We start from the raw sequence: 23,528 nt of genomic DNA, 5'->3' as shown, positions 1-23,528 counted from the left end.
CTCTTGTTGGTTGTGACCTGTTAATATGCAAGTAGCTCTTGGGCATTAAAAGTATATTCCCATCCTTGTTTTCTATCACCCTAGAAATTTTAGTTGTGTGGTTGTTTAGGTCAGGTCTTTTAAACTAGGGCTTTACAACTCCTGTTTTTTCTCCTGCTATTTCATTATGTAGATTTTCATCAGAAATTAGCAAATTTATGAATTTCTGTAAGTTTTAAGTTTTCTTATGTATTAAAAGCTAGCAACTAAAGGGTCAATGAGGATACTGGAGAAAATGTTTGGGTTGTTCTAATGTATTTAAAAGGTTTCTCCATGTGCCAGCTGACAGCGGTCTGAGAATGCTGCACTGTGTGTGGCGTGGGTTTGGGGTTTTTTGTTACTATTTCTTAAAAATGAGACAAGGATCAAGTCTGACCCTGTTTCTTTCCCATGTCCTATTACTGTCTGTTCAAAGGAAACTTGGCAGTCCTTCTGCAGCTCTAAAGCTGATACCTTCTCTTAAGCCCATTCATTTGGTACTGGCTGGAATAGAAGCAGTGCTGACTTTTCTGTGGATGTCAGAGAGGTGGGATAAGACCCTGTGTCACTAATGCTATCTGGCACACCCTTTATGAGCTGAGTAACCCATCTAGTTAGGAATGCATGAGATTTTACTCACCACCGTACAGGAACAGAGCAAGTATTGTTCCCCAAAATGTATTGAAAGCTCTACTGCGATTTGCATGGCTTTTGGAATGCTCAGTAAGGAATAAGCATTGTTTGTGTCTTGAGAAGTATTAGAAGTTTTTGTTTGCTTATCCAGGAATTTCATAGTCAGAGCATTATAGACTATTAAAAGTAATAGGTAGTATATGAAATTTCTCTTTTAGCTTTTGTTTTGTGTAGGAGTCACTATGAATGGTGAAGGTCACTAGATATCTCTGGGATCTCACTTAAAAGAAATTCCATTCTTTACCTTTGGCTTTTAGGAGATTCAGTAATTGCTATGTTTGTGTTGATGAATTCTTGCTTTAAGTATAAAAATGTTTAACTTCCTTTTGTGCAATAGAAATAACAAATGACAAATCCACAAGTAATGGACTGAAAATTGCAGGAATGCATTAGTTCGTAATTATGATAGTACATGGAATGCTTTTAGCAATCCCAATTTCATGAAAAGATCAGAAAAATAATTACAATTTCCTCATTTATATATACTGCTTGGCTTTTTGGAACAGCAACTTTGTTTTTTTTTTTTTTTAACTTTATTGTGCAGGGAAGCCATATAAAAATAATGTATACTGTTTAGCAATAGCTAATAAACTAGAGGAAGTAACATTTACTTAATATTAGAATAAGCCCAAATATTATCAGTCCTATTGGGAAAAATGTAGTATTTTTTCTTGTTTTCTCTCAACAGTTGAGTTTTGCCTTAATATTTACAAAGAGCTTTTGTCTATAATGGAGGCTAGGTTTCTAATTCATTGAAGTATGCTTGAAATTTTAATCCGTATATTTTTAAAATATTAGTTGAAAACTGGAACTGTTTGGTACTGAGCATCTTTGATAATTTGCTCTTAACTCTTCACTTTTTCCCACTTTTTAGCCATTGTAAAAAGTCTCATCTATATCACAAGAAAATTATGGAACTCCATTCTTACCTGTAAATGTGAGATGATTTTTTACAGTGCTTTTCATCCAGCAAGTGCATAGAAAGTCAAAAATGCAGATTTATTTTGGAGTTTCCCACATGAATTTAAATGGGGGTTAGAGTGATAGGTCGAGCTACCTTGGTAGATCCAGGTTTGGAAGGGGGTGGTTCACAGATGGGCTGGGTACCAAGAGAAACTGTCTGCTGCTCTGCAGCTCTTAGTCTTGCTGGCTGGAGTCTGTCTGTTCTGCCTTGAGAGTATTGGGTGGTTCAAGTGCAACTGAGGTACTTCAGGTCCCACGAGTGCCACGTTTCGCGGGACTGAAAATAGACCTTCTCTTCAAGGATTTCAGAGCAGGGAGCTGGCAAAACAGAAATGCTTAAACATCCAGGGAGAACATATTCCCTGTAGTCGTGGTATTCCTAAATCCTCAATTGGTCTTAATTTCACAGTGATGTGGAAGATTAGTAGAGTATCTTTAAAGAAAATTGGCAAATTCACAGGAAAACCAGTTGCCTTTTTGAGGTGAAGTGGTCAGCCCATCTGTTTCTGATTTCTACACACATCAGGACACTTTTATTAACAAATTCCCAACTACTGTAGGGAACGAGGACATTGGCAATATCCTTGATGCTGCTCAGATACTTGTGCCAGGAGCATATTTGTGTGGATTTAGACTTTTTTGCTGTGCATTTCATATTTTTTTTAATTATGCTGGAATATCTTATGTGAATTGTAGATGTGTGGAACGCAGGTGGACCCAGAGTTAATATTCTGGCAAAAATTTCTGGATTTAATAACTATGTCTTAATTGCTTGAGACTGTGGAGGATCAGTTCAGTGTCCAGGTATGCTTTCCAGGCATATATATCTGAAGAAAAAGAAAGTAATGGACACTCTACAGAGCCTTGTAAACTGCAAGAGCAAGAATAACTGATTAAGCTATGTAACTGTTTCTCTCTAAAACATTCACGTCATCAGTTTTAAGTTCCCTAAGCTCTGATAGCATCCAGCTCTTTCACCTAATCTTTTCATCCTGTCCCCTACCCTTCTTCTGTAGGAAGGGAGGAGGGAGTCTAAGAAATCATGTTTTGACTCTATGTAGAAATCACTGCAGTCACCATCCCTTCCAAAGGCATTATTACAGGAATGTCATACAGCAAACTAGTGGCAGAGACCCATGAATTAACTAAATTTGCATCCCTGCCTAATTTCCTATTTTTTTTTTTTTTTTATTTCTTAAAGAAGAAATAACCAGGCCTTTAAGTCTTGGCCATTTCAAAGTTGTTGCATGATTTTGGGGTTCTGGAACAGTCTCCCTGTTATCTGGTTTCAAATTACTAGTGGAACCTGTTCTTTGGATGTTTATATAGTTGAACCCCACAATAAGGTCCAGTTCAACTAATCTTTTAGGGATTGACTGAAGGTAATCTTACAGCCATAGTGAAATAAGAGGTAAATCATATGGTATTTGACAACATTGCTTCTTTTAATAGAAAACTGTAGTTTTTAGTTTTAACTTATGACAATTGACTGGACAGCGGCTAAGGAATCAAAACATATTGAGCAACAAAGGCATATTAAAATAGGTTTTACACATTAGCTACATAGTCATATAACAATATGCATATCAGTGGGTGATATTTGGTTTAATGCTATATTTTCTCTTCTCTGGAATATCAAATACATTTTACATTGGGGAAAAAAAATTACGGCTAGCTTTCTGTTGAATACCTTCTGATATCAAATATCAGAACAGCTAAAGGAATGAAGAGAAGGTTAACTATACTGTTTAGTCTTGGGATATAAGAACCAGTTTAGCAAGATGAAATGCCGTTTGGTATTTATGTGTTAAATTTCTATATATGTGCAAACATTTTGTGTAGGTATTCAATTAATATTTTCCTTCTCTCTTTTGCCAATAACTGTGGGCTTAAAATGCTTTCAAAACTTCTTTTGTAAAGGTAAGTCTTAAAACATCTCTTTGTCCCCAAACCAGAAAGTAGTTTAACAGAAATGAAGTTTAGTCCAAACTTGGACTTTTCTGCAACAGATGAAGACAGTCAGTTTTGTTCGTCTTCAAAGACGTTTGTCTAAAGAGAAAAAAGTGGAAAAACTGAAAGTCTGTTGAGACTATCACGCTGCAATTCCCTGATTGCTGCTCTTCCGCTCCCTGCTGAAAGGGAGATGTTTCTGTACTTCTTGTTCTGGCACTAGTATTTGTGTTGCCATGCAGGAAACCAGATGTACCTAGGTACTGTAAGCTATGTCTTGTTTTGTTTTTTGGGATATGGTTTCTGCCGGATCAGTTTTCTGATTTGGCTTGCCTGTGTGAGGTTTTATTGCCAGCTTGGGGGAGGGGGCAGCCAACACTCCATGTTGCCTTCAACATTGTAAAAACTCAAAGTGTACTGATCAGTGAACTACAGTCCAAGCCTGCAACACAGAGCTGTCATCCTCAATATTTGTTTGTACTACTTCTTGCTCATGAATCCTTCCGTTATGAAGTTATGCAGATATTGGAGAGTTCAGAAAACAAGTTATTTCAAAACTAAGCCAGTTTTCTGGCTCAGTTACACCTAAACAGTAAAGGAACTGTTTGAGAGAGATGCAACTAAAACCATGAAAATGACAGTTGAATCAATTTAAAAAAAAGAAAAAGGAATTAGGTGTTCTGTTTTAATGAAGTCCACAGCCAACTTTTTTTGACAGGTATATTAGTTGCAATACTCATTATTTTCTTATTTCTTTTTTTCATTGCCTTCACAGGCTTGAATCTTAACATTTTAGTGATTCCCTTAAGTTCTTTAGTTTTACAATTTGCTGCTAATGAACTAAATAGATACCTAGAGGGTGAAAAAAGGAGTCATTTACCTTTCTGACATTCTTTTAAATTACTATCACTTTTTAATTATTTTACATTATTATTATGTAACTTTAAAATCTTTCAAAAGTAAAACTGTTGGACTTGAAGTTAGCTTATAAAGAAAGCATTTGAAAAACTCAAAAAGAAAAACAAATAAAAATGCATATAAATATACCAGTAAGGATTTATAGCAAACATACTTAGAAAAAACTATTTATTATCATGAAAACAAACAGAACGGTAGTAAATATTTTAACATTACAGTAAACATTTTTAAGAACTACCTGTTTTATATGCTATTAGCAAATTTACTTTAGATTATCTATCTTTCCACCTTGATTTTCATTTGCGGGAAGGAGAGAATATTCACACACTAGTAAGTAACAGATTTTACCCAGGGCTCCCTTCTTGTCTCAGAATAAAGTTTTCTCCACTGATGTCACTCAGAAAAAAGCCTAAGGAAAATAAAATTATCTTTTTCCCCAGTTTAGGGCTGAGACTGCACCTCTATGCCAGCCATAATTCCTGAAGAGGCTGCTGCATGAAGCTTCTAGGTGTTCTAACAAACAAATGTTTGAAGATGAAGATGCTCAAGCTGACTTTCCCCCAGCATTAAAAAAGAGAAAGTTTTTCATGAGTCATTCAATAGTACATGGAGGGAGTTGTCTCAAACGCATTCTGAAATGCTAAGAACCCATTATTGAAATGTAAGATGAATTGTAATACCTACCAAACAAAGTGCTGTAAGCTGGGTTGAAGAGTTGTATTAAAAAATAAATATTCACAGGATTGTTTTTGCCCAGTTTTTTATGCTCACCACTAAATCAGACCATACATTTATTGCTTTTTGCTTAGTCAGAAAGATTTCTAAGTGAGCAAATCCTTTCAGCTTCCGTTTGTAATACACAATAACAAAGATTTTGAAGAGTGTTGAGAATTTACACATTTTCTTTTTGAGGTTACTTGCCTGGTATTTTCCCTGGATGACTGTAATACATATACATTCCACTTTGCTAATTTTGGTTTTAAGGAAGAGAGGTATTCTCCTTTGAATCCAGTGACACATACATTCTGACATGAATATGAGGTTGTGTTCTGATTTTGTGCTGTTAGCTGTCTTGGTTCTAAAGAAAATTGTGGAGCCTGGGAGAATGGTGATGTGATAAGTAAGGGGTTCATAGGATTCTCAGTCTTGAGCAGATTTTGTTATTGATATTGAAGAAATATGTTGTCTTTAAATAGTTTATTATGAATAAGAAGCTTACTTGAAAAAATAAGTTTTGAGCTGGTGATGGTTGTGAAATAGTGCTTCTGTTGTGATAGGCACATTAAAATGTACAGATTTGGTATGAGTAAGTGAGAGCTCACTCACTGAGTGTCCATGAGAGGACACTGCATGGAAACATTGCTGAAGGAAATAAGAACGCTTCACTCTGAGTAATCTCAATGCTAATAGATCCAGGCTGAGCATCAGTTCTTGGATTAAAGAAATTTTTAAAAAAGCATTTTTAATTTTTGTGCATTTTAAGTACCAAAATAGAGGTACAACCATTTCTGTCCTCCCCTCTTGTCCAGGTTTTAAGAAGAGTTTGGATATTGGCATTTTCATCAATTTTCCTTTTCTCAAAATAGTCTTTCTTCATGGAAAGAAGTGATAAACTTTAGAAAATAAATTGCTTTCTGCTATTTTTTGAAAGTATTTTGAAAAGAGATTATTAACTTCAGCCCTCTATTCTGGTATACACCAGCCAATGATGAGCAGCAAAAATAGTCAAGAGAAAGCAAGGCCTCTTTTTGAGGCCTTCACAAACAGCTGAACAGTTGGTAATGGAGAAAACCAACTGAGAAAATTACAAAGAAAAAAGTTGACATTGACAGAAACTTTATGGGTTCTGACTCCGTCCATTTGGCTTAATGTGTCTCAGATATTCAACAGCCGGACAACTTGAGTACTTTACAGTTTGACATTGTATAAAGTGCATTCTTTCAATAGACTTTGCTTTCTTTTTTTTTTTTTTTTTAAATGACATAACATGAACAAAAGTTGAGAAGTATTAGAACAATGTGTTTTTTGTCACAGAGAAGAAAGTGTTCTTAAAAGAACTGGTGTCTCTCCAGCAGTTACAATCATGGAAGGGAGAAGGCTGAGCTTATTCTAAGTTCAGGTATTTTTATATTTTTTTTAAAATGCATGTTCTGCAGGCATTAACTGAATGGGATTGAGCAGTGTACAAGAGTGAATTTTTTGCCTAACTAGAAAAGATTAATTTGTAACTGGTTTGGAGACACCCACCCTAGAGCTTTTCAAGATTAGCTATGATAAAATCTTCCTCAGTTTTACCCATGGAGTGCTGTGGACATCTTAATTTGCATGACATTTGTAGCTGCAACTTTTTGTAGTTGCAATTTTTCTGGACCAATGATGCTCTGCTAAAATTGCTTTCAACACTGGAAAAAAAAAGTATGTTGGAATCAAGCATGTGTTTCTTTCAGCCCGAATTCTCCATCTGGTAGCAGAATTTCAGTTGAAAGCAGCTGAGAGGAACAGAAGCAACATTGTCATTAAAGGCAAACTGCAGCATGGTGGGAGATGTTCAGCTCTCTAAGCTGATATTAGTGGAATTCTGCTAAGCATATTTTTTTTTTCCACCCATGCCAACATTTTCAATTACAGAAATTCTAACTGTGAGCAGAATATTTGAAATCATGGCCACTGTCTCTAAGAACAGTGATAGAAAAAATACGTGCTAGATGGCCATTTGAGGAATCTGGAAAGCCATTCCATTTCTAAAGAAGGCTTTTTCTCTGTCTGAGTTGGATGTGAGACTAATATGAGAAGAGCAGTTCTTCTTAAATAGCCAATTGTATAAAAATTCTTGCATCAAAACTGTCTACTCTCTTTCATACATAGTAGACCCAAACAATAATCCATAACAGTATCCATGAATTGAAATATTACTGACCTCATAAATTGGCCTCTGAGAACACAAGGAACTGTTTCTCAAAACTCACACAATCTCTGCTTCAATTCATGAGTAGTTGAATTTGGTCTGTTTCATGTCTTAAACCTTTAGGAGAGGCCAATCCAAAATGAGAAACAGTGAAAATGTGGTATTTAAGATGCATGATGTGCTACATATATAACAAATGTTTTTATATGTGAGTATGAAGGTAGAAGTTAATGATTGAGGAGCACTTTTGCATTGAGAATCTGTAGATGTCCGTGATTTCTGATTCTTGGTCACCTGTGGTATTAGAAATTCAGGCTCCTATGTCCGTTTTCAATTTCAAACTGTAGCAAGGCAGAGCCAATACTCCTGAGAGACTGAAACACACACATGGCTGCACAGAGCAACATAAATAGACCACAGTGCCCTGTCATCACCCACATGAACACAAACACAGCACAGCCTGCTTCACCCTCTTCTTCCTTTCCAGCTGATGAGGATTAATGTCTTCTAGGTGCGTATACATCCATGCATGCAACCAAGGCATGCAATGCTTCAGTAGCTAGCCTTAGATAATCTTTTGAAGGTCTTGGAGATCTTGGAGCCCCATTCCAGTTGCTGGTATTTAGATCTCTTCTGCTTGCTGAGCTTGAAGTGAACTCTTATTCACACATAGCCACTAAAAAGAGAGAGCACACCTAAAGAAGATGTTTAGAAACAGGATTTAGTGAGAAAATAGGATAGACTTCAGTGACTGAGGTCAGGATTAACATGCTGATCAGACAGCTAGTTGTAGTCAACTGGCTCCTTTCATCTCCTTTTCCCTCTATCTTACACTTATTCCTTCTTGATCCATCTTGATACGTCCCTTTCTCTACCTCTATTCCTTCCCCTAAATGGTTCCATTGTAAGTCTCATCCATTTATACAATCCCCTTAACACATTCCATAATGAATTCTGCATAGACTTTCCCCTGCTTTTCTTAATGAGGGGGACCCCCCTGTAGCCAATAACCCCCTTTAACCTCAGGGTGTTCTGAGGTAGCCTCGACTCCTCTGGATGGATTTCACACTGGGACAAGGGGTGTCTGCAGTGCTTTTTCTTCCCCTATCAGCACTTTTAAATAACTGCTTAAATAAATCTGTGTCATGGTAAAGGTCATATGGTGTGACAGTATTTATACCAGCCTGTATGAAACTAGTCCTTGCTTAAGTCCCAACACTGAACTGCAATAATAATCAGCATCTTTACATAACTACAGTAAACAAGTAGATACAGAGTTTACACCAGGTTGTTGATGGAAACCTCCATTAGAGCAAATAAATTTTTCTGTTGAGAAAATGAAATGGAAATACTTCTGTAGAATTATGTGGTGCTATTTTTTTCTCTGCTGATATTCTGATTTACATGAATGCTTTCTAACTGAAGGATTTTTTTTTTAATAGAAGCATAAGTGGGAGTCAGACACAATGGGATTTCCTGCTTCAGTAGTTAACCCTATGTAGATTAATGATTCACTTCAGCTCTATCTGAATAATATTAGTGTAGCAAATTATCCTTTATAGTAGGATGCACTTTTCTGTGTCTTATGAGGCATTCACAAGAAGGTACGGTGCTATAACTTACAGAAGTGTTCCTACAATATGTGCTTCATAGTTCTCACTGCTGAGACAATTACCAGTGAAAATGAGACCCAAGACTCATTTTGTTTCACATCTTGAGGATTATGTTGCCTATAATTTGGGAAAGGTTTAAAGGAGTATTTAGACTATTTCGATCCCACTCCCATAATTATACTGCTATGGTCACATGAGCAGGAACAAGTAGAAAAAAGCACCACCTGTGCTTTGGCAGCTGTGTTAATGATATTTTGCATGCTACCAGGCAGCTTGGTATTGCTCCATTTTCCCATTTTTATAGGCAAGCTAGGGGCCCTAGGTTGCATTCTATTGGACTTGTACAAATCCAGATGTGCTTTAAGGTGGTGCAGTTGCTCTGTCATTTGACATGTGTTGATTTATTGATGCCATCTGAAGAAGTAAACCAAGCTGCTCCATTGATTACCCTGGGGGAGTAGAAGCTTGGTGTTACGATGTACTAGGAAGGTTGGCTTCAGAATACTGAACCATGTCACTGTTTTTGATTGTGGAAACAAATGCAACATTAGACAATTAGATTTCTCATGCCACTAAGTACTTACTGGTTTAAAAGAAGAGTTACTGTTTTATCTGGAGGACAGTTTTCCAGCTGATTGGAAAGTCAGCATTGCTTCCTTTACATTGATTTGCTTTGAGAATAATCATACAGCTTCTATTAATTTGAGTCTGTTTGTGTCATTGCCAGCTCGCTGAGAAAGCACAGTAAAACATGGCATGTGCCATGATTGCTCTCTGCCTCACAGCACTGTGGTGAGCTGGTAGTGCCTGGTGTAGCTGACCAAGCTGGGGCAACCATCTTCTTATGTCATGCTAAAGTTCTAGCTGTCTCCCAAAGGAAAGGTATTTTTAAGAAGCATGGATTAGCAGCCTGTACTGTTTTCAGCCTAGCTTTAGAACGATCAGGAATAATATCAACCAGGCCATGTTTTTGATGCATGATGCTTTAGATGCATCTTCCTTTGTCTGCAGTTAGCATTAACAGTGTACCACTATTTAAAAACACTGGTAGTTCCAGCTCTGTGTCTCTGTCCAGGAAGTTAGTGTAGTTGCAGATAGCTCAGTGCTGTGACAGAAGGAACTCTTAGAGGCTGGGACAGTAGTAGTCCGAATCAGGTTGAAAACTGTAACTGAATAGTAGTTAAAACCACCAGCTCTTCATGTGTATTCTTTTACTTTAAAAAGTTCTTTTTCTTGTCAGATTTAGATTAAGAGAAATTACATTAATTTCACTGTGATGTGCAATATGCTCTTTACTGTCCGATGCTTTTCTTTTTGTTTTTTTGCAGTTTCATTTACAGAGCATGCTAAAAATAATGAAATCCAAAGGTATATATTACATTGCAGTCAAGCCGTGCACTATTTGAAGGCAAAAAACAAGACTTCAAACACATCCTCAGCAAAATATGTAGGAAATGTTATTGGAAGAGGGCTTCAATTTGAAAAGGGCTTTCACTGTAGAAAGTTTCACTCTCCCACACAGTCTAGTATTTCAAAGCAAGCAAACAGAAAAAGACTTTCTGATGATTACACCTCTTGGCCCCACAGAGCCAATGCATCCAAGATGTTTGCAGAATTAAATGGTTTTTGACTGTATTTAACAATGAATCTTACATGGAATTTTGCGAATTTTAGGACTTCCGAAAAGGAAACTATATGTGTGCACACCTGTGGTTATGAATTTATTGTGAGATATGTCCTAAACCACAGATCTTCCATGGTAGAAGTCCTAGCAATGTGTTTAACCTCAGTTGTTACCTATTCAACATATAAGGATCAGTCTTTTTCTGAGAACTTGAGGTAAATTGCTTATGTAAAATTAAAAAAAAATATTTAAAAGTACTCTGGAATGAAATCTCTAGTCTGTATTTCTTACATTTCTAAGAGCTTAACTGGGGGGCAAACAGTTTGGAGAGATTTGTTAATGTTTTGCTTGTCTCTGTTTTTTGTAAAGTGTATTAGTGACACTTATCTAGGATAGTTAAAACTATAATTGTTTGTGGCCACAGTGGAATATAGCTGTAAATGAGTTTAAGAGAGGAAAGGGGATTTCTGAAAGGGAACAAGTGACTGTATGATTCCTATTGGAACAATGGAATGAAACACAGGTTTTTTTTCATTTTCTGGAGTGCTTATTTAATGCTATTGAAGAAAAATATTGAGATAATCCTCCAAGAAGGTACAGTTACAGACATGTTCTTCAGGTTGAAATAAATACTACCTCACCCACTTCTTATTCCACTGAAAAACATTGGCTGCTAGTGATTTATTTTCCTGACTGAAATGATTGTGAATCTTACCACATTCTCAGCATCTGCACAAAAGTCAGGAATGATAACTGGAGAGAAACATTTTCCTTGTCTTCAGCATAAAGTATTCAGGAATACTTGCTGTACTCTGCCACTTAACACATTTTCTGTTTTACAGTAATACTGGTGGGTAATAAACACCAATTCAAATCTTCTTACTGTTTCTTTCATTGTTTACTGTTGGATATTCTTTCGGTAGCTTTACTGATCGTCTAAGCATTCACAAGAGACTTTTTGTGGACTAAGTCTGAATCTTGCAGCTTCTTTACAGTGACTATCCAATACAAAAAGCTTTAAGTATTAAATCCACACTGCCATTATACCGTCTGGCATCATCATGTGCAGACTCACAGCACTGCATTTTAAAAATATTAACTTGATATGTGTTCTGCTTTTCTAATAGAAATAGCTGCTTCTTTTCCTTGGCTTCAGTTCTACCTCTGTAGCATATGGCTATTAGTAGGTTAAAAACCAAACTATACCAGACTTGTGTCACTAATGTGTGTCATTCTGAAATTGCAAATAAATTTGTGGTTTGCATTCCAGCAAGCATGTACACAGAAATAAAGCTTGATAAATCAATTGAATAGGCAGGTAAAATGGACTATAATGAGCATTGGTTATCTGCTTGCATTCTGTTTGTAGTGATATTTGATGTGTCTCTGTCCTGTAAAGCTTATTCATGGTCACAGTGCTGGGTTGTGTGATTGAAACAAGAATGTTTTAAATAATGATTTCAGCATGATGTGATTACCTTTCAATAGCTTAAAATTATGTTTTTCTTTAACAGAGATAGAGTTGTAATAGTTCGGCTACTCTTAAACATTGTGGAAAGTGTATGTCTATAAATACACATAAAGAAACAATGCCACTCCTACAAATGGAAAATACTTGAAAATAAACTTTGCAAACATTTGGTTGAAATGGCAGTTTAGCAGTTACCTACTAAGCTATGTGAAACTTAGGGTGCTTTGTAATTCTATTTTCAAAGTCTCTATTGGCCTAATGCAACTATTTTTTTTTCAGTAATGCCAGTGGAGAATTTGTTTTTGTAGTATTAGAGTTTCTGTGTAATCCAAGGCCATAATGCCATTCCCCATTTTTAGAGGAAAGAAGACCAGTCAAGCATTACCATATTTACAGGACTTATTTTGGCAGCTACGAAGAAATTGGAATGAATTTTTAATTGTGTATTTAGTTGTATTTTAACAATTCTTGTATTTTTCAGATTTTCCAGATCGCGTATGTTATTGTGAAAGCAGCTAACTCCCCTCGTCCTGGGAACTGGATATTGGAGCGCTCACTGGATGGTGTGGACTATCAGCCGTGGCAGTACTATGCCATCACAGACAGCGAGTGCCTGACACGCTACAACATTCATCCCCGGCCTGGAACCCCATCCTACATAAAAGATGATGAAGTCATATGCACTTCTTATTATTCCAAAATCCACCCTCTGGAAAATGGAGAGGTAAGATCAGATGGTGTTCCATATGTAACATGGCAGAAAAAAACCCCGCTTTGGTTAATTGGCAAATCTGCCTTCAGTAGACAGAGTGTTTTGGTACAATTGAAAAATGTGGAGAGAATCTATTTGCAAGTTTTAAAAGCTCGTCTTACATGGTCCTGTATAAATGTACCCAAGGTTCATTCTAATAAAGAACATTCTACCAAGTAAAACAAAAAGTAAAAGAGTTTATCAGGTAGGCACTTAGTAATTTCAGACAACTTTATGTGTTTGAAATATGTTCCCATGTCACTTGTGAACAAAGGGGAGAATACTTGGAAAAATCACGGACTCAGTGAAGTCATAAACCACTTTTCTTTGAGATGCATTTTCAGTCCCTGTGTATAAGCCAGGATGTCAAATGCTAATGATTTTAGCCAGAATTTAATTTAATTTAATGCCTTAAGGGGTGACCCTCTGCCCCTGTTTATGTCTATTTCTTCTTTCAGAGATCTCTACTATTTTACTCAAGTCCAAGCACGTGAATCATGGACCAGTCATTTGTTCTAACTGAAGGTGTGAAAAAGATGTGGTGGACTTAAGAATGAGTATCTGTGATTGAAAGAGCAAGGCAAATGTAACACCTGTAGCTGAAAATGCAGCCTTTTCAGTCACTTAAAATGATGACAGGGAAAGCCATGTGTACCACATTCCAACTGCATTTTTTTTCACAATTTTTTTCCAACAGTTGCTCTGCAAATGAAAATTTAGCCTCAATATTTATCCCTCTGTTATTTTTTCTGTTCCACTTTTTAATGATTTCTTTTCATATAAATAAGTACAAAATTACTTTAGTTTGCTCCCCTAAACACAAAGCAATGTTCACATGCAAAATTGTTAATACAGTTGTTTTTGAGTCCTGGGTATAGATATATATAGTTTGTTTCTGTTCTCAGAAAATTTCCAGTGCCAGTTGCAAAAATTTAAAAAATCAGCTTTCAGTGAAAATATCCTGTAGATACACTTTAGAAAGCTGTAACCTTGAATCTAAGAGAGTCTCAGATTATCAAGAGTTATCAGAAGGGAAATAATTTTCAGTTCTAGGAAGAATGGCAAGTATTTTGTATTTGTAGTTGTGCTTGTATCATCAGTGCTGTATCATTTGCATGAGTATTTGTTCTTGTAAAATCTAGCAGAAGCAGATAAAGTGATATTAAAAGAAATCATGCATGTACATGTGCTGTATTTTTAAACTGATTCTAACTGGGTGCTTTTTGAGGAGTGAACAGAACGTGAATTAGCAATTTATCACTTGCAAAGGAATTTTATAATGTTTCTTTGAGAGAACATGTCTGCACTGAAAATATAATGCAAAAGTAATCATTCCAGTAATTAATTTAATTCACATTTTTCTATTTATTTGGTTATCTACTTCTATCACAGGCAGATATTGATTCCAGTAGTCTGCTGTCTTCTTGGTTAAACCAGTGAGTCTCTGTTCTTCACTGGCTGAGCTATACAGCAGAGAACTTTATTCTGCACACTGGTATATGTCCATGACTGAAACATTGGCTTAAAGCCTACTGAATTGAGTTGAACTTAATTCTGATTTTAAGTGTGCAATTAACAATTTTTAACCAAGTCTGATGTGCTCCATCCTCTCTTTAGTAAATTACCTACATCTGGTATGTGCTTTCTTTAAAGACAAAGGTGTCTTCGAAGGGTCCTCCCTTCTGTTCCATTCCACTTGGCAAAGGGGAGTTGTTAGATAAAGGCATACTCATGAAAGGCATGGGATAAGCCGTAAATTAATCTTACCTCCCGCAGGTAGTTATTAATCTGAGATGTGGCTGTAATAGAGAGAGAACAGCTTGAAATGGAAAGCCTAAGTATTAACCTTAATAGTGATTGGAGGAGTATCATTCCACATGAACTAATTATCTTACATTTTTAACAATACTCTTTTCATAAGTAAACCACTAGTTTCAGCTGTCTGAGTAGCTAAAGGCTGCATTATGAAGTAGCATTTACAGAGAATTTACCCAGGTTAATTCATTTTCATATTTTGTCAAAGACGTAACATGAAAAATAACATTTCTACCAATGTCACATTTACTTGCAGTTGTGTTGCTGGTGGTATTTGGCTCCTGGTCTTTCAGTGGAACTACATCTGCATATAATTTATGTTTGTTCCAGGAGAGTAATTTTGTTCTGAGAATCAGATATTGCAGTCATCTTGTAAGACTGATGGGGTTATGAAATGTAAATAAAGTGTCTTTGCTTCAAACCCCACGAGTTGCTTAGGCACACCGTTCTGGTGTACACCCAGAAAACCTGATGAAGTGCACAAGGAACATGCTTGGCAAGCCAGTGCCCATGTCAAATGTACATCTGCAATACTGTTATATGTCTGAAGTTATAAGTTGTCTAAGTTGTCATCTTAGAAAAATCAGAAAATATTCTCCTCATGTATACTTTCAATGAACATTTTAGTCAATGACTTGATTCATTAGCATATTTCCAGAAATGTTCATTCTAAGCCAAATATTTTTTTGTCTTTTAATACTATTCATATTTGCACCAGTAATATTGTCCTGGCCAGCCACAGAAGCAACAACAGCTAGAACAGAGCCAACAAAGCAACAACAAATAAACAAACACCTATTGTGATTTATCTTCAAATCTGTGTAACTAGCACAAGTTTAAATGGGAGCAAGTAATCTATAGGCCAGGGTTTATTTGCAAAAAGTAATTTTATTGAATGAGTTAATGGAAAATTGCATAATGACAAATGAAAAAAAGTAAGAAACTTCCAAAGAACTTTCTCTAAAAGTGAAGACTTAAATGCAGAAAGATTCCTAGCATTCTGGTTTCCCTACTAAGCTATCAGTGATAGCTAGAAAAATAGTGTGTCTCTATATCATACTGGCTAAAGTAGACTTTCAACAAAGCTGTTTCACAGCATCATGGAATGGGTAAGAATGGAGGGGACCATAGTGGATCATCTAGTCAAAACTCTTTGTATAAGCAGGGTCATCCTAGAGGACATGGCACAGGATTATATCCAGAGAGTTTTTGAATATCTCCATTAAGGTAGACTCTGCAGCCTCTCTGGGCAATTTGTTCCAGTGCACAGTCACTACACAGTAAAGAAATTCTTCCCAGTGTTTGGGTAGAATCTCCTGTGCATCATTTTCTGCTTGTTGCCTCTAGCCCTGCTGCTCAGCACCACTGAGAAGAGCCTGGTTCAATCTCTTGCCAGCCCTCTTTCAGATACTTACATACAATGATAAGGACCCTTCTGTGTCATCTCTTCTTGAGGCTGAACACGCCCAGCTCCTTCAGCTTATCCTCATAAGAGAAATGCTTCAGTTCCCAAATAAATATAAGAGCTAAAGCTTCCCAAAACAGTATTTCAAAACAAAAATTAACAAAACTCCTCTGTCTCCCTATGCCAGAAGAATAAGGGGAAGAAATTAGTTCACTTAATGAGCTTTTACTGAACTGATGTTTCTTGCTTTAATAGTATTTTAAAATATTTTTTTAGATTGAGTAAGAAAGACCCGTTTATGTAAGAAATAATAGCTGGTGATGTGAGTCTGGTATTTTCAGGTAAATAAGAATGCTTATTTTGTTTTCATCTTTACTTAAACACTGTATAAGAATGTCATTTCTTTGTTTCTTTATTTCCTCAGACGATCATTAGTTTGAGAACTAAAAGTTAGTGTGTTACCATAGTGATTTTTACTTCATTTTGCTTACACAGGAGCCTCTGATGTTTACATCCAGTTTGCACCATTTTATTGAAATATTTCTTCTGCTAGACTGAAACTTGTTTCACAGCCTCTTTACCTTGATGACTAGGTGAATGTAAGGTTCTGAACATTAGCCTTCAATGTTGTAATTTTCTTTTCTGTCACATGCTAAAAGATTTCTCTTAGCAAATGCTTGTTTGAATTAGCACATGTAGGTTATTTGTATTTTGATACATTGGAATCTTCCCTCTTGCTTGCAGTTGTTTCAAAGCTGGACCATCTCAAAACTTCAGGTGCAACTATAACATGGCTATAACAGGATCACTATAACATGTTAGGAAAATGTATATCTTTTCGTAGAAAAAGGACACAGTTTTGTCGGAAGTAAAATTTGAGGCTACACTTGGAAACAGCATTCTTCAAATATACGCAGATTTAGAGTGTTTTGTTTAGTCTAGGAGAAAATAAATATTTAATCTTTTAAAAATTGTTCTATTTTTTCTTCTGTATCAAGTAGTTCTTTGTGCAAGCAGATAGTGAAAGTCACATGAATGAAGACGGTGGAAGAAAAGCTTAATTAATCTGATAAGAAATCACTTCCTTTTACTAAGAAGGCAAAAACACCCTCCCCCCTCCTGCCTCACCCCCCCACCAGTATTCTGGGAAACACTGAGTTTCTCTAAATTAAGGCTTTTAAGTTTAAAAATGGAGAGTAAGGTGGTGAATTTAATTCCCACACTTTAAAATCTTACTTGAAATACCCAATTTTCTCCCTTGTCTGTCATCAAATAGACTTGTTCTGTCAAAGTTGGTTTATAAAATTTATAATTATTTCTGATGGTGTGGAAGGTATGTAAAATTTCAAGGAAAAGAAATCATTCCCTATTTGCAGGCAGAATCTGTTGTCAGAAGATGCTGCATCAAAGGATATTTCTGCAGCTGATTAGAGTTTGGGTTATACAGTGACAATGGAGAGACAAAATCTCAGGATTCAGTAAATATTTCCTTGTAGAAAGTAAGAGAAACAGTCTCTGTCCTGTGTGAGATGCCTTTCATATGCTATTTTCATTTGCTGAGAATGCTCTACCTTGACATTTAAATATACAAAAGTTGAAGGATACAGGAAGCCCTGCATTTGAAGGGAAGTAATCTGATTGTAGAAACGAGAATGTCACCTAATAGCAGTATACCAAGTGGACCAAATTTCCAAAACATTTGTCTGGATTCCTCATATCAAACACAGTCCTTGGTGTTGTTTGATTCTTTTCAGCAAAAAGCATTTGTGAAGCAATCAGTATGACCAGATGGTTGATAAAACAATATTGGTAATTACTATTGGTTTATTATTAAGGAGGTGATATAGTTTGCACATCTGCTATGTTCCATTGCAAACTGCATGGTAGTTCCATGTTCAAAGGTGAAAATTGGAGACTGAAAGACTTTGGCAAAAGGTATCTGTGTGAACAATGGAATCAAACATTCTCTCAGTCCTAGTGTCCTTTGACAAGAAAATTCTTTCTCTTTCCTCTATGGCTGAGGCTGAAGCAGGAGAGGACTGACAGGGAGGAGAGTTATGGTGGAATTAAGTAACTTATCTCCTTCATATTCTGCAATAAGTCTTTCTATCACTGCTGTTACAGTGGTAAGAATGATACTGCAGTGAAGGTGATGCTTCAGTTCTGCTCCTTTCAATGCTTAATCTCATACCTTTCTTGTGATTATAGCAATGTAACTGTAACATAAAAAAAAAAAAAATTAAAATACTCTGTGGTAGTAAAGACAAGCCTTGTGTAAGCATGTTCATTAGTCTTTATATTCTTCAGTCAAGTGGAAGTTCAAAGTGTGTACTTACCAAGTAAAGAAGAAAAATAAACAGAAACAAGTGCCTTGACAGTATTTTTTTTATTTTGTTCACTTATTGCCATAGTACTTGAATGCTTGCATTGTGTCCCTTTTTACTGTGTCCCTTTTTCAGGTCCCTTGGAACGTCTCACAGTGTCCCAGTACTTAGCTGAGCTTGCCTCAGGCCAGTGATACCATGAACATTGAACTCTAGTATTTCCCAATGTTTGCATGCTGGTTTTCTCCTCTTCATACCGTAGTGCTTGTCCTGTTTGGTGCAGTCTCAGTGGTTCACAGAGAAGGAAGGGAAAAAAAAGAGACATAGAAATGGATTTTAAAGTGTGTTCTTCTCATAGCTAAATTTAGACTGAGACTGTCAATGCTAAGAGGATAGAGGGTACAAATTTTGGAAGTACTCAAAATTGAAATGTATGCAGTTGCAGACTAAAAATTTTGAGTTTATTTCCTTTTTTTCTTATTTATTAATGATACAGAAGCTACACAGTTTCTTAAAAAAATAGCCTAAGAGTTTGTGAATTACAGTGTTGATGCTGCCTTTATAGTTCCTATTTTTAGATTGATCTTCTCAGCTCCTAACATGTATCCAGTATCCTGTCTTTATTGCAAAATAATTTTCTAAAGTCTGAAAAGTTTCTTATTTCCCCTTGAGTAACAGTGATAGGCGTATTTTCAAATGCATAAGACATAGAAAGGCATCAATGATAAAAATTAATGCCAGTAATATCTTTGTCCCTGCCCTCAACTGCAATCACTCATTTCTCATGAGTTATATTTCCGTATATTTGACTTGCATTTCTGTACACTTCAGTACACACTTGCGGTTATGGCATATATTGTCTTGCACCAGTATTGTGTTGCTATATTTTCACTGAGAAAAAAAAAAAAAGGCACCATATCAAAAAAATAGGTAACAGCCTATTATTAATGGATGGAACTGTTCAGAAATTTAAGTGGATTCTACTTCCAGCATCACAGTTTAGACAAAGACATTATGCAGAGACTAATGAATGCAGTCTGACTCAGAATCTAAAATAAGGATCTGTGAACAGCTTTTTTCTGCTTGACATCTGAAGTGGGAGAATAACAATAATTTTAAATAATTTAGATTTTTTCCCAAACAATGAAAGGCAAATTTTTATTTTGATTCATAAAAATTGTTCCATGTGATGCAAAATAAAATATTTTACTTGTTCATTTAATATTTTTTTTCAATGCAAAGACAATGAAAACAAATTTCACAAAACTATGAATGGAGGACATGTGACAGTCTTTTGCTTAGAATGTAAAAGAAAACTTCAGCAAGTAGAGATCTTCTCAGATGCAATTCTTGCATCCAAGATCTTCTGCTTCCCAGGTTTTTAGCATACTTTGAGTCAGGATGTCTAGCTAGGTGTCACAGCTTTATTTTCTAAGAAATAATGAGTTAGGTTTTCTCTGGACTTAAATCCAAGTGTCCCATCGATTTAGGATCTTTCTCATCCTATTTTTCCATCTTACAATGCACAGTTAGTCTTTTGTAGTGATTAGTAGTAGGGACAGCCAACAGGATCTGTACATAAATGGTGCTTGTTATTAAAGATCTTTCCACCGAAATCAACAGTAACCTTCAGATTGGGTCTGCCATGAAGGCTGTTAATCTCATTTTATTCAGTGTTGCATCACTTCAGAGGTTGAACAGTCCCTGCTTAACACTCTTGGATTACTCATACTCCCTATTGATTTTGGTTTACATTTTCTTTGCATCCCCCCCCACCCCCACCTTCTGGCTACAGCAGTTTCAGGAAGACTCCTGCTCAAATCATGGTTTTGGATACCATTTTTTTGGATACTGTTTATATACGATTGGTCTCAGTGAAATGACTGTGATAACTTCTACTTGTAAGTCTTCTTTTTCAAGTGCTTTGAAAGGATGTAGCAGCCTAGAAAGTTACTTGTGTGTACCAAGAAGTGATAGAATACTGATTTTTTTCCAGAATTTTGGCACATAAGCTTTCAGCTGCTCCAAACTTTCCAGTGAGAATAACTTGAATGAAATGGTTTACAAAAAGAAATAAAACAGATTAGAGGTTTGGACAAAGATTTGGGTCTACTTAATTTTGTTGCTTTTGGGGTTTTGTCTTTTTGTTTAAATTTGGTTATTTGGCTTAGTATAACTAAACTTGAGTATCTGATTTGAGAAAAAAAAGACCTTTAACAATGACTGCCAAATAAATGGGTACATCTTAAATATTCTGTTTACACAATGGTATATTGCCTCACAAATGTAAAATTAACATTTCCTGTTTTTCTAATAGACAAATTGAAAGATATGTGAAAGGGAGACAAACATTTGACATATGTGCTCAGTATCATAGGAAAGTATTGAAAACATAGAATTTTACATTATTTTGTTATGCACAATGAGAATTGTCTTTGCAATAATTTATTCAAAACTTCAACAACTAATTTTGCAAGTTGATAATTTGATACTAACATTATAGCAATATTCACTGCTATTTTTTGCCTAAGAAAAAGGAAACTTAAGTAATATTTTCAAGTTGGTAGTTCAGACTATATTCTGATATTTAATACTGATATTTAATACTACAGGAAAAAAGAATGGATATAAAAATATGAAATGTACTTCTAAATTATGCTGCAAAGAGGAAAAAATGTGGAAAGCTAAGTATAAATGGTATTGCAGTCTCCCATTACTGTGAAAACAAAAGACAGGATATTTACTGGTACACCTGGGCCAAGTTGGAATGAAAGTTTCTTGTGTGTACTTAGACAGCCCACTTTTCTATCTTGGCGTATCTTCTCTCCCTGAGCAAAAACTGATGTTGTAATTTCTACCATTTCTTGAAAGAAAAAAAACCTTATTAATCATATGAATCATAATACTTAAAAAGTAATGAAGTTGCCATATGCAAAAAAAAAAAAAATATATATATATATATACAGAGCAGTCTTTCAGTTTGAGGTCAAATTGATTAGAATATTTACCTTTTCTCTTTAGCATCCATGGTTTATTGACCACAGTGCTTACTGAAAAGAGAAGTGTTACACGTCTTTATGTAAATCTGTGAAAGATTTTCCAAATTTTAAAAGGATGATTTGTGCCTGTAAATGTAGTTTATAACTCAACATACTCTTTCAGCATTCCAAAGGGAGCTGGTATGCTTAAGTGTTGGTATTTACTTGAATGACCCAAATTTCTCTTCTTGGGGTTGGTAGCAGAGTTTTGGATAGTAATAGATTTCATTCTGACAGGAAAACAAGAGTAGTGGGTATTTGGTGAGGGCTTTTTGTCTTCTGCTTGATTAGAGGAACTGAAGATCCATTTTGTGTGGGTTTTTTTTCTTTTTTCTTTTTCTTTTTCTTTCTTTTTTTTTCTTTCTTTTTAGTTTGTTTTTGTTTGGTTATTTTTGTTTGTTTTTGGTTGGTTGGTTTTTGTTTTGGTTTTTTTCATTGGTTGGTTTTTCTTTTCTTTTTTTTTTTTCTATTAGATGTTAACATGGAAAATTACTGGGCAAAAGAATAGCTTAATTGTCAGAAAATTATTTTTTTTAAAAGGACAATTTTGTTAAAAGTCAGGTGGACCATGTGAAGAAGTAATTTTATTTACTAAATCTCATTGAAGCAGGGAGATATGAATATATCAGCCTGAGTCCAAATGTAGGTAGGCTTTCATGTCAGTGCAAAGGAAGAAGAAAAGGAAAGGAAAGGAAAGGAAAAGGAAAGGAAAGGAAAGGAAAAAAGGAAAGGAAAGGAAAAAAGGAAAGGAAAGGAAAGGAAAAAAGGAAAGGAAAGGAAAGGAAAGGAAAGGAAAGGAAAGGAAAGGAAAAAAGGAAAGGAAAGGAAAGGAAAGGAAAAAAGGAAAGGAAAGGAAAGGAAAGGAAAGGAAAGGAAAGGAAAGGAAAGGAAAGGAAAGGAAAGGAAAGGAAAGGAAAAGGAAAGGAAAGGAAAGGAAAGGAAAGGAAAGGAAAGGGAAAGGAAAGGAAAGGAAAGGAAAGGAAAGGAAAGGAAAGGAAAGGAAAGGAAAGGAAAGGAAAGGAAAGGAAAGGAAAGGAAAGGAAAGGAAAGGAAAGGAAAGGAAAGGAAAAGGAAAGGAAAGGAAAGGAAAGGAAAAGGAAAGGAAAGGAAAGGAAAGGAAAGGAAAGAAAAGAAAAGAAAAGGAAAGAAAAGAAAAGAAAAGAAAAGAAAAGAAAAGAAAAAGAAAAGAAAAGAAAAGAAAAGAAAAGAAAAGAAAACCCAAGCAGCACAGTTTACCTGGAATTTTCAGTTTAAATGGTAAATGTTGCAGAAATTCAATAGAAGGAAAGTTAGTCAATTAAACACTGTGGACCAATGGACAAATTACTCAAAATTCAAATTACTCAAAAATCAAATTACTCAATTATTTGATTGAGGTCTGGAGTTAAGTATATTTAAATGAAGAAAGCAGAGAGACAATCTGGGTAAGTAGACAGACTGTCTCAGCAAACAACTCTCTGTCAAAGAAAATTGGTATATCATGCCTGAGGAAGAGTAGGAAAAGTTAGGACTGCAGTACTACTTAATCAAGGTGGTGAGACTACGTAAGGAGGCTCTGAAGCGAAAAAAAAGGCAAAAAACCCACTATAGTTAAAAAGTAAACTATTCTTAGCTTCCCATAAGCTGGGTAATTGTAACAAAGACTGATTTTTAAATCCCTTTGAATGTTCTTTCAAGAAGCAATGTTATGGTAGAACTAAGATTATGGGATGCAATTCAAAGTGTTGTGAGAAGAGGTGCAAGGCAGGATGGCTCAAAATACTCTTATTTAAAGACTGTTCTGTAAAATGGCAATAATATTCTCACTGTTTAATGTTAAGAAAATTTTGAAAGAGAGTAAAAGACTATAAAGCAATCTCTGAGGGTAGAAATATATTTTTATATGTTCTCTTTTTAAATATGTAGGAGTTTATGCATGCTCTTTGCAAAAAAAAAAAAAAAAAAAAGAATGGATTTTAGATTATCCAAAAAGGTAGCAGCGTAAAATACCTGAGTGTTAAGAGGCATTAGGCGCTGAAAGGCATCATATAAAAGCAAGGA

General features: G+C 35.5%; 1 protein-coding gene across 1 annotated transcript in view; it reads left to right on the top strand.

Moving 5' to 3' along the window:
• LAMA2 (laminin subunit alpha 2) overlaps positions 1 to 23,528 on the top strand; it is a 336,606-nt gene that overhangs the window by 85,225 nt on the left and 227,853 nt on the right. Inside the window, exon 4 of the mRNA XM_053937517.1 lies at positions 12,637 to 12,879. Coding sequence (XP_053793492.1) covers positions 12,637 to 12,879 — 243 coding nt within the window. The remainder of the gene's footprint in view (positions 1 to 12,636; positions 12,880 to 23,528) is intronic.

The sequence above is a fragment of the Vidua chalybeata genome, chromosome 3 (assembly GCF_026979565.1).
Source record: "Vidua chalybeata isolate OUT-0048 chromosome 3, bVidCha1 merged haplotype, whole genome shotgun sequence".
NCBI lineage: Eukaryota > Metazoa > Chordata > Aves > Passeriformes > Viduidae > Vidua > Vidua chalybeata.
Note: the sequence above shows the minus strand (reverse complement) of the source record. Positions and strands in the feature narration are given on the sequence as shown.